Raw genomic sequence first — 16,394 nt, 5'->3', positions numbered from 1 at the left:
CCCCGTTCTTTCTCCCCTTTCAGCCCCCCCTCCCCCCACCCAGCCATTCTTTCTCCCCTTTAAGCCTCACCCCTACCCCATCCTTCCAGCCCCTCATCCCCACCCTCTTCTTTCTTATTCAAACAAAATACTTTCATCAAGTTAAAATTAATTTTTGCAAATTGTTTTATTAACAAAAAATTCAAAAGTAAAAGTTAAAAGAAATCTCATTAATGATAAGTGACTAAAAAACAAAATCATCAATTTAATTTAATTTTTATCTAAATTTTGAAGAAGTTGGATTAAAGGTTGAGATGGTGTTCAATGAAGAAAATTATTTAATAGTGTTTTCATGTTTGTTCTTGGGTGGTGTTAATGGAGGAGCTAATTAAAGGAAAGTATTGTTCTTGGGTGGTGGTATTAATAGAGGAAAGTGATAAAACTTAAAGGAAAGTGTTGTTTTTAGGTGGTGTTGTCAATGGAGGAAAGTGAAAAGAAATTTGAGGTTGATAATGGAGGTTTGAGTGTTGTTGTTGATGATGATTTGAAGAAGAAAGAAGAAGAGAAAAAGTGTTCATTTTTATTTTTTATTTTAATTTTTTTAAAATAATTTTTATTATATTTTAAATATAATATTATTGAAAATAATTTTTTTAATAAATAAATGCGCCTCTTTTTTTAAAAAAATATCACGTCAGCTTTAGGGATCAAATAAATACACTTTAAAGATGTTAAGGAGGGTAAATAAACGAAAGTTAAGTTTAAGTGATAAAGTGAATTTGGAGGACAAGTTCAGAGGAGAAAAATATGTTTTCTCTCTCTCTCAATATATATATATATATTTGTTGGCTATTATTTTGATTGGCGGCCATACAATTTAATTTTCCTTTATGTTTGAGGTCTCTTTACGATCATCCAAGAAAAATAAAACATTTTATTGCAAAATTTAATATTTTAATCAGTTAGTTACTTGAACTTTTATTTTATTGATAAGTATCCAATTCTCGATCGTGTGATCGTCTTCTCATTTCTCTTTCCCCCTTTTTTTCATAAATATAATAAAAATTTAAAATATTACTACTAATAATATATTGTCCTTCATAAATTCATTTACAAATTTATCCTTTAAATATTACATGACAACAATTATGCATGTGTTGTATACCATTACGGTATACAATTCACATTTTATATATCATAATGGCATATAACATTGAGTATGGCTGTTGTTAAGGTATACAACATGTAAACAGTATACTTCGAGGTTATACAACCTACATAAATTTTTGAAAAAACAACATAAATTTCGACAGTTTGGAGCATAATCATAGAAAATTTTAAATTTTGTATAACTATAGAAAATCTCAATTTTGGGTCTGTTAAGACACATAAGTAGCTCTTGATACATCCAACGAAGATACATTTTTTCTTTGTAATGATACATAATTAGCTTTCGATACATTTTTTTCGATTTTGGGTCAATCAAAATACATAATACATCCAATGAAGATACATTTTTTCCTTTGAAAAGATACATAATTAGCTCTCATTATATTTTTTTTATTTTGAGTATGTTGAGCTACATAATTAGATACTGACACATCCAACGAAGATACATAATTAATTAAAATTATTGTAATTACTTTGTGAGGGTAAAAACTTTTGTAAAAATGGTAAGATAAAGGTGTGTGTTTATGTTATTTTTCCTAAAAAAAATTCTTTAAACAAATACAGATATACTTTTTAAAAAACAAACGAGCATTTTTTAATTTTCTATTTTATATCATCTAACCACGCTCATAAATTTCTCATCATTCCTTCCCTTTTAATTTAAGAAAAAATAACATAAACATACACATTAACTTATCATATTTACATAAATTTTCATCATTACGAAGTAATTACAAAAATCTCAACTAATTATATATCTCCATTGAATGTATCGGGAGCTAATTATATATCTCGACAGACCCAAAATTTAAAAAATATATATCATGCGCTAATTATATATCTCGACAGATCCAAAATAAAATAAAAAATATCAGCAGCTAATTATGTATCTCGACAGACCCAAAATTTAAAAATATATATCGGGAGCTAATTATGTATCTTTACAAAAGAAAAAATGTATCTTCGTTGGATGTATTATGTATCTCGACAGATCTAAAATCGAAAAAAAATGTATTGGGGACTAATTATGTATCTTTACAAAGGAAAAATATATCTTTATTTAATGTATCGGGAGTTAATTATGTATCTCGACGAACCTAAAATTGAAATTTTCAGTAATTATATAAAATATCAAAATTTTCTATAGTTAAGATCCAAACTGTCGGGATTAAATTGTTTGCTCTTAATTTAATTTAATTTAATTGTAACATTCAGCCACCATGTAGTATTGTTCATTTTGAACTAAAATCCATATGACTTTAAAATGCATTATTAAAAAATCAAATAGCTGCCTCTTTATTTACTAACACCTCTTTTATTGATCTAAAAATTTGTCAACATGTTACACTAATATCAAAAAATAAAATATGTAGAGATAAATCATATAGTAAATCTCAATTATTCGGAGTAAGAACATGCAATTGATTGATTGAATTGTCATTAAATGACTATTCAAGTATGATAATATGTTGTTGTTTGTTTGTTAGCATCCTAAGTTGATTAACTTTAGTCTTTAGGTCACGAAACTATGCTATAAGATATAATTAAAGGTGGCAAAATAAGGGTAAAAACTTACACATATCTTGTGTATACATCAAATTAATATATTTTAGTAAAAAATAGGTGATGGATTTCCAGCTTATTTCAGCCTAAAGAAACTTTTGAACGTATTAATAACACACTTATTTATTAACTCAATCCAGCCTAAAGAAACTTTTGAACGTATTAATAACACACTTATTTATTAACTCAATCCATTCCGATCCTTTCAAATTCAGCTCAACCACATTTTACGGTCCTAAATATTTAGCTAATTAGATTAGACCATTAGATCTGTTCTGCTCAATAATTTAATTTTTTTTTGTCTGTATTGGTCATAGTTATTGGAATAGTCAAACTAATGTTGCATCTCTTTTGAAAGATTTCTTTTCTTGTGGAGGAATTGTGGATTCCAAATCCCTTTCACTCCTTTCTTTCAAACCAAACAAAAACAATTTTAATTGAAAGAGAAAGCAATCTCTTTGATTACAGTCAGCAAAATGCTTAACCATTTCTGCAATTGCGGCACTTTGTCTCTTTCTTATTGCAACTTGTTGGTTTTAGTTGATTAACTTTATGTCATAGTACAAATTATTTTATTCCATTGAATTATTAAAAGAATAAATAAATGATAAGTATTCATTTGGCTCTGAATTTGTGGGTGTGTAATGACCCCATTTGCTCCTACTACTGGGCAAAGCATAAGAATCAATGTTATGAAATCCCTTTAATAGTTACTGTATTTGACAAATACTAGCAATCCCTCTTTTAAGTCTTAAAAAGATAATTTCAGCGACTAACATCTAGGGGTCGTTGGTTGGAGAAGAAAGGAAACTCGAAACTAAAATAAGCCATAAAATATAAAATATTATTAAAATAGATCATTTATTTAAAAAGTTACTAAAATGGGATAAATATAATAAATTATTACGTTTTACACTTTTATCGTAGTTTAATAATCTATTACATTTAACCAATTTTGGTAACTTTTTAAATAGATGGCTTATTTTGGTCACTTTTTATATTTTGTGGCATATTTTGGTTCCGAGTTCAAAAAAAAAAAGGGATAATAGCTCTCAGATAAAATATAGAATTATTTTATTGTTCATTTGATTAGGGTATTAGTTAGTTGTAACTGATTAGGATGCTAGTTAATTTCAGAATGATTCATCTCACAATTTGTGCTATAACGATCGGATAAAATATTCAAATATGTTATTGGATAACTGATTTCATATAATATCTCACTTCGTAGAATAAATTTATCTGTTCATTCCCCATACCAACACTCCTTAAGAAATTGGCAAATTATCATTTGTAATCCCCTAATTAAGCTTATAAGTAAAAGTTCTGTATCGTACTATTTGTGGAGTTTCAAACTTCCATCACATTATGCTAGAATTTAACTTGTCAATTATTCGGAGATGTCTCCTAAATTTCATAATACTTGAAAATATCCATGAAGTTTTATAGTCATTCTTCAAATTTATGTGATAAGCCAAGGATCTAAAAGATAAATAATGAAATACCGCATCTAGAAGTCATTTACCCAATTTAGATAAAAATATTGTGTTGCAGCAATCGACTTAAAAATCATGTAAGATTGTTTTGCCTATTAGCTGTCAATAATTTTGTGCAGATATTTTTGTCACATTAACATTTGAATTTGATAGCTAAACTTTTGTCACGATTAGGTCCACAAGATGTATTGTTCGTTCGAGCTTATGCCCAAAGGGTTTTATTCCTCAGGGTTGCGCCCACAAAATGTGCATATCATGTGAAATTGAGATTTGTATTAAAAAGCATATCATGTGAAATTGAGATTTGTATTAAAAAGCACTTCATCTTTCTCTTCCATTTCAATATAACATACGCCATAGGTATCATGTATACTTCATCTTCAGAAGATTGTCAATCTAAAACCTGTCAATCCTGCTTGACACACTCTTATCCACTCACCTCATTACAACTTTTCCAGCTCAAAAATTTGACAATGCTGCCTGATTTTATCTCAAACACTTGGGTGTGTTTGGTTGGAGATATTAGAGAAAATAATATACTTCCTCCATTTCAAATTACTTGTCTCAAATTTCCTAATTTAATTTCTCATTTATTTATCTTTTTTCATTAATCAAGAAAAGACAATTTTTTTTTTCATATTTTACCTTTTGCATTAATTACTTTTTCTTCAAACTAAAATATAAACATCATTTAATAGAGGCACTATGATAAACCAGTCATATTATTAATTATTTTTTTAATCAATGTGTCATCTCAATTTAGGACGGATAATTTAAAACGAAAAAAGTTATTATTCTTATACAATCTATCACATAATCACGTACCAACCCAACTTATTTTCTTCAGCAAATAAAAGCGATACTAAACTTGATTCAAAAATAAGTGCAAAATCTGTATGTGACGTTAATGTAAGTACAAATTATGAGTTGCATTAAACCGTCGTTTTCTTCTTTTTCCAAAGTAGGAATGTACTAGCTGGTTATTAAAGCTATTGCAATTAATTGCCAACCTGTTAGGTCCCTTGACTAGTGATCCATTGACCAACATGTATGACCCAAAGCTTTTCTACAATGTCTTGTGAATCAACTATAGACAAATAAAAGTTGGCCTTTTGAGAAAAACAAAATAAAGTTCTCAACAAATCACGGAATGTTTTGTCAATTAACATCAAATTTCAATTGTTGTTCAAGCTTATCAATACTCTAATACAACCAATTTCAACTAAATTATATTTGATTGTTAATACTGGTATGATTCTAATCAGCTATCAAATGATTTCTATATTCAAAATATCGTTAAATAGGATTAGAGAAGGGACAAACTAATCTCAAAAATCAAGAACTAGAACACTATACTCATTGTAATTCTACTGGTGAGGTCTTGAGAGAGAGGATAGAATGTCCTTGGAGACGGCTCAAGGAAGAGCATATCAAAGCATCAAGAACTAAGAAACAAAATTGAAGTTTCTTTTTCTTTTTCTTTTCCATTTCAATATATCTTTTTTTCTCAACAAAATTGCTTTATAGAGTATGATTTACAAAAAAAAAAACACCAAAGAACCCTCCAAATTTATCAACAACAAAAAATGAACCCCGAAAGTTATCAAAATGGCATGATATGAGTAGTTTTAGTATCATAACTAGTAGAAAGACAAGAAACACCTTTAGAATTCACCCTAAACACTTTAAGCAAATCGGCAGCCATTTGTCTTACCGCCGGCGAACAATTACTCTGTAACAACAGCAATATCTTCGCCATTCCATTGCTCTTCCCTACAGCATCTATTGCCCTATGATCCCGAAATAGACAACACAAACTCCATAGAATTGTTACTGCATGTTCCGTTGCTTCATTTGATACTTTCAGTATTTTCATCACTAGTGCTCTTATACACTCTCCATCGTTACATAGATCCATTCTACCCTCTTTACATGTCGATGTCAGTTCCAACAATCTTAGAATTTTGTCCGTCAAGGCGGTTCCAATCTCTGCAGTGGATAGTGCTTTTCCCACTGTTTTCACTGCGCCTGCTTTTACGAGCTTTGAGCGGTTTCTCCGTATCATTGCGAAGGAAATTAAGCAGGAAATTGAGACCTCCATTAATGTAGTGTTCCAATCGTTATTGATTGTTGAGAAACTCAATAGAACTGAGTACAATTCGGAGTTTTCTGATAAAGACGATTTAGCTTCGGAGTCAGTTGATATGATGAAGTCCAAAGTTTTCGTCATCTCCAATTTCAGCTTTAGGCTTCCATGTTTGAGAGCTGATATTATCACTGCATACAATTCGTTTCCTTTCCCCATTTTCGGTAACGAGCCTCGTTCGCGCAGCAGCATTTTCCAAAGAGGTACGATTTTCTCCAGAACCTTCAAATTCCCAGGGTTGTGAACTAAGAAGGAAGTTAAAATCTCCAGAAAATCACTCTCCGCAGCTACTGAAGCAACAAAGCGCAAATTCTCCTGAGATTCTCCGGAGAAAGCTAACAGTTTTGTTAAATTATCCGAGTTCACCTCCAACTCGGAATAGTGAACTCGGAAGTCGTTAACGAACTGTTTAATTAGCTCGCGAACTTGTTGGTGGTTAACTCGGTCCGAACTACTGTTCTGATGAGTAGTTCGGACCGAGTCAGACCAGATCTGAATTAGCCTTTGTAGTGTATGGTTAGGTACAAGTTCTTTTGTCTGTAGCACCTGCATGGTGGCTGGACACGTGTTGTTACCACTGTCCAGCCACCGTTGGATGCTACTTCGATCGTATGTAACTCCGGTACATAAACTCACCGGAGATTTCATTACATCGAGGGAAATTGGACACCGGAAAAAAGTCGGTACCGTTATGTATAGATCGTCTTTACGCATTTTTTTAGAGAGAGAAAGTAAGAACTGTGCAAATTTCTTTAGAGAGAGAAAGGAATAGAGAAGAATTGGGAGGTGGGGGAATGGGGAAAGAAGGGGTTTATGAAGGGGAAGCAGGAAAGAAAAAGAGTCAAAGGAATTGTGATGTCATTTGGTGGAAATTCCTTTGCTTTTTACGTAGTCTTTGATTTATTTTATTTTTTTTCTGATAAAAATAGTCCTTTTACTTTTTAAAATTCTTTTTCTAATTTTTTGAGTGTTTCATATAATATTCAATACTCTCATTTTAACTTGATTTAGTTGAAATTTACCCAAAGATTGCTTAATATCACAACTTATTTTTATTATATTATATAAAATTTTTATTATTTTATTAATTAGTTAAATTTCTTTTAAAAAAAATAATCGAATATATCCATAAATTCATATATTTTTGAATGTATAATTTTAATTATGTATCATCCTTTGATCTAGTTAATGTATTCGAGTAAAAATAGAATAATTAATTGTTACTAGTACATTCTTAATTTTAAAATTATGTATAATTATATATTTGAATATTAATTATATATCTAAAAATTACAAATGAAGGAATTATTTATAATTTAGCAAATCCTAGGGATAAGAATAAAGAGTAATTAAGGATAAACCAAAATTATTTATGTTTTACAAAATATTGCCTCGACAAATAAAGGCTCTTTAACAAGAAGATCATATGTTGCAGAGACTCAGATCTAATATTTCGAACTAAGTAGGCATTTTGTCATGAAAAAAAAAAAAAAATTGAGTTGGAGTTGAAATTAAAGTTATGGTTGTGTTTGACTATGTCTTTTTGAATTTATTTTTTTTAGATTTTTGAAAAAACTTTTTAAATGTAATTTTATACTTTCAATTTTTTAAAATTTATCAATATTACCGAACTTAACTAATTTATCTAGAAAATAGAGTATAACCAAATATGAGAGGAGACAATAATGTTATCTTTGTTGTTGGTGTTGGATAAAGAGTAGCAAGAATAGACGAATTAAGATTCCGTTATATCATGAGAAGATTTTAAGGAAAAAGAAAAAAAGTGAATTTGTCTTCAATTTTGAGGTCTTTTATCGATAAAAGTAAGAAGAAGTGGGTAATGCGGGTAGCTAGGCGTTTAGCTCCGATTGTTAGATGAAATTAATATGATATTTTTGTAAAAATAAAATAAATTGAATCATTTGTAGCAATAAATAAAGTTGATACTGAAATTTAAAAAAAGTGAAAACATCACTTTTTCAAAAATAATTTAAAATTAGATTTAGAATTTTCATAATCAAACACCCAATTTTTACAAAAATAAATTATTTTTTTGAATAAAATAAAATCTTTATGATATATATATATCTATATCTATAATTTGTATCTTTAATCTTTAATATATTAAAAGTAGGAATACTCTTAGAAAAGTGATTTGAATTTTTTACCCTTCATTAAAAGTCTTCACTTTAGATAAAATCGTCTTTTTTACTATTTTTATATTTAAAAATTAATAATTTAATTATTTTTTCTGATTTGAGAATTTGAAACCTACTAAATTATAAATTAGTTTTTACCTTACTATAAATTATTTTTTACCCTATTTAAAATATATGTAATTTAGGACTTTCACCTTATTTAAAATATATGTAATTTAGGACTTTCAAACCAACTAATATGTTGAATTCATTTTTTCCTTATTTAAAGACTTTTTATTTAGAGAAAGAGAACCGTCGACATTAAAAAAATATAATTCATTCTTTAAGTAGAGGCTAGAGCATAGGTCTTTTTTTTTTTTTTTTTTTTTTACAAATATTAAAATTAAGGTTTTCTTTGGAAAATATAAACTTGATATTCACAGTTTTAATATTTTTTTAATTCACAAATTTTAAATTGAGATCAAACCTTTTATACTACGATTTGAAATTTTGAAATCAAAATTGAAATAGTATACAAACACCGATTTCAAATTAAAACTTCAAATTACATATCTGTTTAAATAATATAGGCTATTGATTCTGCAATGTGACGGAAATTCGTGACTCTGATTAGAGTTGTTCTTGGGTGAAGACACATATTTGTATCTATTTTAATAGTCTGTGATTGTTCTTCGCTACAATTTGTGAAGACATAGTAGTTTATTGAACAAAGTTGAAGTTTAACCGTAAATTTTTCTAGATTTGAATTGATTTGTGATTAATTCATATTTCATTATTATTATTTTTTCAAGATGGTCATTTGTTTTTGTTTAAAAGATTGACTCGGTGAGTTGAGAATCTCAGAATTTGCTTGATTGCTTGTTTTTATTATAGATAATTTAGTTGTGCGTGCATTATGATAAACGAATTAACTAGGTAAATCTTTTGTTTGTTGTAAATGAAATAGATGGTACATAGTAGGAGTCGTATCGTTGTCATTCAAATTTTAACTATTAATCATTTTATGTACTACATATTTATTTCTTGTTCTAAGGCCAAAGGTCAATTGTGGAAACCAATAAGTTGTTTTAGATCAAATTATTCATTTAGTGAAGTACCTCGAATGATTAATACTTTATCATCAAATAGTGTTATCAAAGGTATAAGAGGGAGAGATTTGGACTAACAAATAAAGTTATTCTCATGTAATTAGGAGGTCTCAAACAGGACAGATCTACGTGGTTGCCATTTTCGTATGATTTGTGTTTGTCTTTTAAGTTATTATTTGGACGGAGATAGGAGTTTGGGATGATGAGTGTCTTTTTGTAGTTTGAGTCGAAGGTCTATCGGAAATGATTAGTCTTTCTACCTTTTGAGGTAGGGGTAAGGTCTACTATCTCGAATCCTACTTTATAGGATTATATTAAATACATTATTGTATTTTTATCTAGAATGTCAATCTTAAACTCAAAAACCTATATGATATATAATTATGTTCTACAATAATTAGTAATTAATCATGTTCCCTTTACTTTTTTTTTAATCCTTCCTTATTTAGAAGATTTTTTACGTAGCTTTCAACTAATAGTATGCTCCATTCATTTTTACTTGTCATGTTTAAATTTTGTATGCCCATTAAAAAGATAACAATGACATGAATTTTCATTAATTGATGTTTATTATTAGATTTTAAAAATTGATTTGAAGAATAAATAATTAATGATAGAATAAAACATGCAAAACATAGTTGTCTTTTAATGAATATCGATTTTTGAAATAATGAACAAGTAAAAGTGAACGAATCCTAAATATTTTTAGTACACAAAAGTAACATCAAAAGAATTATAATTATGTTAAATTGTTCAAATTAAATGTGAAATCAAATGGACATAATAGCTCATGAAGGTTAGAAAACCAAAAGCCTCAAAACATGTTTTACCTAGTTTGATTTTTTTTAATCTTTTATGAAAAAGAGAAACATGAAGGTTGATGTTTATTGAATTTACATGAAGTCATGAATTTATAATACCTTTCAACTTTAATTTTCTTTTAAGATAGTGTCTTATACATACGGTTAAAGTTTCATAGTCATAATAATCTACTCTCTTTATCTGAAGGATCACGTCTTATTTAAATAGTAATAACTATGTCAAAAAGCTCTTCATAATGAAGAATCTCAAAAGGAAGCTAAAAAAACAAAGGGAGGCTGAGTTATAAGTTTTTCTATATGTAACTTGCATTACATAATTTAAAAAAAATAAAAATATCACCAATAAGTAACACCAAAAAAAATGTAAAATTTTCGTGCATCAAAATAGATGTAGGAGTCCTTATAGTTTGTTATATAACTATTACCAAACAATGTTTTAATGTTAATTGAAGTTGAGGGCAAAATAGGAAAAAACTAATTATTTTTTCTTCATATGTTAAAAATAACAAGTATTCTTTTGTTCAATAATACTTTTTCACTATAATAAAAATAGATGTCCAATAATATTTTTTTAGTTTAAAAAATTAATGAACAATTTAGCATTATCTACCCATTTTTCTTACTATTAAATATTATTCATCCTCAATGCATTTTTCAACACAATAAATTTATTATATTCAGAGGGTGATATAATGAAATTGTCCGTATTATTTATTATTTTTTAAAATGTGTGTCAAGTAAATAATGGACAAGTATTGTCGAATAAAGAGAGTAAAAATAAAAAAATAATTTTAAAAATAAGAGACAAGTAAAATTAAACAGATGGAATGCCTTATTTATCTACTTTCAATGATTTCGTCGTTTTATCTTGACATTTTTTTTATTGCACTAAATATGACAATAAAGGACATGCAATTTACACTTTTAAAGCAGCATATATATTTTTTTCATTTTTAAGTACTTGTCATTTTTGTTATGTATATTTTTTAAGTAAAATTCTAACTACAGATCGAGTAATTTGATTAAATTATCCTATTTATTTTTCATTTCAATTTGATACAGTGCTTGTCCCTTTTGCACCATATTAACATCCCTTCATGTTTTATGATGAAGGGCAAAGATAAAAAAAAATAATGATGTCTTAGTTTTCTAAAATAACAAGTGCTTCTTTGTTCTTTTTTTGAAAAAGGGTCAAAAATACCCTAGAATTATTTAAAATGAATTAAAAATATCCTTCATTTATTTTTTGGTTCAAAAAAACTCTTTTGCTTGTTTTTTTGGCTCAAAAATACCCTTCTCTCAAATGGAATGCTACCAAATACACCACGTGAAAAAAAATACTTAATCAATTCATGTCAACATACACATGAAAAATCACTCCATTTAATCATCTTATCAGCGTATTTTATGCTATTTTAAAACTCAACCCTACCCATATTCAAAAAATCTAAACCAAGAGGAAACAAATTGAAGAATTCGATTGCTTATTTTCATGTGATGGGTTCAGATATTTCGGATCGATCAAGGCAAAAGATGAGGAAACAAACAGGTCCTCAAATTGTTGACATGAAATAATCAAGTTTTAATTGGCTCGACCCTAAACAATTGAACCTTCGAATAATCGATTCAGTGTCCAAGAGCTCGGATTGCTACTGGATTTCCTATCTAAATTAGTCAAATGAGAAACGTGATTGTAGTGAGAGAAATGGTAATTCGAAGAAGAAATTAAAATTTGGAGAGAGAAAGTTTAGCGGTAATGTCGGACAACCACAAATTGATGAGGTGAAGAATTGCTCGAGTAAGTCTCGTAACTTTAAAAACGTTAATAATGAAATAAAATGTGATGAAAGGGACGATTTAAGAAAAAAATTGAAGAGTTGATTTTTGCCTCTTGGTTCGAATTTTTTGAATATGGGTCGGGTTGAGTTTTTAAATAGAATAAAATATGTTGATGGTTAGATGGATTAAATGGAGTTATTTTCCACGTGTATGCTGATATGGATTGATTAAGTGGCTTTTTTATCCACGTGGCATGTCCGATGGCATTTCGTTAGAAAGAAGGATATTTTTGAGCCAAAAAATTAACGGAGAGGTATTTTTGAGCCAAAAAATTAATGAAGGGGTATTTTTTAGCCAAAGTAACAAATAGAGGGGTATTTTGAGCCAAAAAATAAACGGAGAGTATTTTTTATCCATTTCCAATAGTTTAGGAGTATTTTTGGCTCTTTTCCGTTCTTTTTTAGTTGACATGATAAAACTTCACACAACCATTAAGAAAAATTAATTAGGAGTGTAATTTGACTCATATACTCCTTATTAATCTTTGTCTATTTACGTGTCTATTAATTATAGAATAATTAATGCTAAGGGAAAACTTGAAAAAAATTAATTCTTTCTTGATTTTTTAAATTGATCAGTATTTGAAAACAACTATTTTTAGCATATATGTCAACTAAAAAGAAACCAAATGCATATTATGAATCATCTTTTTTAGTAACAAAAATAATATTTAGGAACGAAAGGAGTATTAAATAACATGAATATCGTTATCAAATTGAAGGTACTCGAAAAACTGTGGTATTTAGTTGACAACGAGGTAATAATTCTTTTTATTCATATTATCTTTTGCGTTATATTTTAAAAGTGTCATACTTAATAATATAATGAACACATATCAATTTATTTTTCATGCATTCATAATTATTATTAATGTTATATACACGTGCAACACACGTATACTAAACTAGTATAAAGAAATATTTAAAATTTCATTATAATCCTTATCGATTCTTTTTCTTGTTTTGTTGTGTGATGAACAAGTAGAATATTGATTCATGCTCAAAATTTGCACAAAATTTATTTAATTTATTTTGATTAAATAGGTGACTAATTTAAAACGTAATCACTATTCAATTATGACTAAGAATGGTTTCATGCATAAAGTATCGGTCAAACACATCAGCAGACACCTTAATTTAGCATGATTTTTTATTTTGGCACCTTAATTAAATGGTGTTTATTTCAAACATCTAAAATAACTATAAAATGTGTCATTTTGGCACCTTTTGGCATCAGCTCTGGTGAGTGCGTCTCAATCGTTGCCAGCATGGATCAAACAGTCAATTAATTTATGTCATCTCATTTTAAATCGTTACATCATTATATACACCAATAATTTATTTTTTTTTCAAAAAAAAAGGATCAAAACACATGGCAATTATGTCCAATGAATTAATAACACATGTTTTTTTTATCAAATAATTACAAAAAAGCCCTCTATAACGTCTTCTTCACCCAACTTTCTTTGAGCTTAACTTCCATTAATGGAGGTTTAATTTTCTAAGGATGATAAACATACCTCCTCATTCTCTAAGGATGATAGATCCACGTAATAGCTTCATGAATTTCAGACATATGACTAGAAAAATATGAAGGAGAAGGAGGCCGGCGTTCGATTAGAAAATTAATGAACGTAATGAGACTAGTGTTCGATTAGAAGGAGGTTGTTGGGAGCCGTGTTCTTTGAAAGTCAGCAACGGGTTCATAGATTTCTTCTTTTACTGAAAGTTAGTAATGGGTTCCTAATTTATTTGAATTAGGAACACAATTTCATTAATTTTTTTATTTTTTCGTACACGTATTTTACCAAAAAACACATGATATAATGTTAGAAGTGATATGAAAAAAACAGTCAAATAAATCTCTTAGAGATAGAGGGGGTTTGAGAGTACTATTAAAGGAGTTTGAGTTTGAAAAATGGTGAAAATAGTGGGATGGGGAAGAAGAAGGAAAAATTAAATAAAAAATGAGCTAAAATAAGGGTGTCACGCGCTCAAAAGTGAGTGTAAAACACTCACTTTCACTTTGTCATGTCAGCAAAAGGTGCCAAAATAACGTAGTTTATGACAGCTTTAGACGTTTAAAAGGAACACCGCCTACTTAAGGTACCAAAATAAAAAAGTGTGTCAAATTAAGGTGCATTGATGTGTTTAGCCTAAAAGTATCTCATGTTAATGGGGTTATTGAAATGAGCGAACTAGATAGACTAAGGCCTCATTTGCTTGCACTTAATGGAGGTCTGGATCTGAATGGTTCAGACTTCAGACCATTAAGTGTATTTATTTTTTATTAAGGTTTTAACTCTTAATAGGTCTGAATAGGTCTTAATCATTCAGATCTAGAACCAAGTCTTAATAGGTCTGAAGGGATATTCTGGTGTTGGATAATATTCATCATTTTATTCATAATCAGCAGTTACCACCACTAACCACCTCTGCCACTGTCATCATTGTCAACCACCACCCACTACCACCAACCACCTCCACCATCACAATCACCATCGACAGAAAATACACCGCTATCAACCACAATTGTCAACCGCTACCACACCTACTACTTATTTTATTCTAATTATATTCACCACCACCACTGCCGTCAACAACAACACAATCAGCAACCACTAGCGGTCAATCCCTACTACCAACCAACTCATCTATCACAATTAGCAACACTACTAACTACCACTAATACATCACAACCTCTACACATTCTTTGGGCGCCAGCACCATTATACTAGTAATGCCACCTCTACCACTACTTTGACCAGTACCATCGCTACAATTTATCTTTACTAACAACCATCTCCACCATCACAACAAATAACATCTCCAACTAGCACCAACACATCATTAATCATCATGCATTCATGTTTCAGCCAACATAATCAACACCTTAAACTACTAACATCAAGCAACGTCACATCACAACAACCACCACCACCATGAATCGCCACCATCATAACAGTCACTACAATACCAACCATCACAATTATCACCACCAACAATATTAATCACTAACATCAATCATTGTCACCGCAACCATCATTATAAGTCATCTCCACAATCACTAACAAAATAAATATTTTTTCTCAATCAAATACTAATAATTTTATTGTATTACATTACATACTTTTTTAATATATAATTAATTTTTTATTTGAATTTTATTTTTTATTTTATTATGTATATAAATAATTTTTTTTTACACATTCAAATGTTGAAAAACAAACAGTCTTAATCATTCAGTTTTGGAGACAACATGTTAATTATTTAGATGTGCATTTAGATTCAGACGTTTGAACCTTAAAAAAAACAAGTGAAGCCTAAGTTAATATAAATATTAGTGATTGTTTTCCGTTTTAAACAAGCGATCTATAAGTTACCAAAGATAACTTTATAAAAATTAATTTAAACAAATATATTTATTTTTAATTTACTATAAATATTTGATGCATATAAATTTGTGGGGGCGAAATGGTCAATGAAAGGACATGTTTTTATTCAAGATTCAAATGGGGAAAAAGGTAACCACATTGGGTGTGCTTTGCTCATTGCCATCCAATTTACAATTTCCTTCTCACTTTTTTATTGCCTTCTTTATTTTATCATTCAAATTTGGATGCCTTTCATTTTTTGTCTTATCTAATACTATAGTTTATTCATGGTTAATACTATAGTTTATTCATGGTTAAAATAGTTTTTGAAAGATCAAACTTTTTATAATACTATGAATATTATATTAGGGAATTAAGAAGTACAGTCTCTCCCACCTGTCCATAATGATTGAACGTCGCGCCATTACTGTAAAAGTTAAAAGTTTAATTTTTTAAAATTAGTTGCTTATCCATATTTAGATGCTCCCGATTGCATTGTTGTATCAAATTACTCATAGTGGAAATCGTTACTTTTAACAAACAGAATGGAGAATAAGTTACCATTTGGTGTTGAATATTTGATTGACCCAATTGGTTGCTAGCAACTTGAATATTATTGCAAAGTAAATATGTGTTTCGGTCATATAATTCTTATACTAATTAACTCTACTACTTTCTTTGTTGCTTGCTTTTAGTCTCACTTGATCACTCAGTTATTACTTATGTCAGCAACATTTTTCATTAGAACACTCGTTTGTTA

The 16,394-nt window shown here is 28.8% G+C and overlaps 1 protein-coding gene across 2 annotated transcripts; it reads right to left on the bottom strand.

The window, feature by feature from the left end:
- Nucleotides 1-5,781: 5,781 nt before the first annotated feature.
- LOC107851468 (U-box domain-containing protein 27) lies at nucleotides 5,782-7,296 on the bottom strand. 2 transcript variants are annotated; one of them, XM_016696504.2, is made up of 2 exons: nucleotides 6,951-7,072; nucleotides 5,782-6,912 (listed from the first exon to the last, which is right to left on the bottom strand). In XM_016696504.2, exon 2 carries the CDS (start codon nucleotides 6,904-6,906, stop codon nucleotides 5,812-5,814), a length of 1,095 nt encoding a protein of 364 aa, XP_016551990.1. In that variant the 5' UTR covers nucleotides 6,907-6,912; nucleotides 6,951-7,072; the 3' UTR covers nucleotides 5,782-5,811. The 2 variants fall into 2 exon arrangements, with proteins under 2 accessions (XP_016551990.1, XP_016551989.1); XM_016696503.2 differs by having other exon boundaries at nucleotides 5,782-7,296.
- Nucleotides 7,297-16,394: the final 9,098 nt, after the last annotated feature.

Source organism: Capsicum annuum, chromosome 12 (assembly GCF_002878395.1).
Source record: "Capsicum annuum cultivar UCD-10X-F1 chromosome 12, UCD10Xv1.1, whole genome shotgun sequence".
NCBI lineage: Eukaryota > Viridiplantae > Streptophyta > Magnoliopsida > Solanales > Solanaceae > Capsicum > Capsicum annuum.
This window is presented reverse-complemented; position numbering and strand designations above follow the sequence as displayed.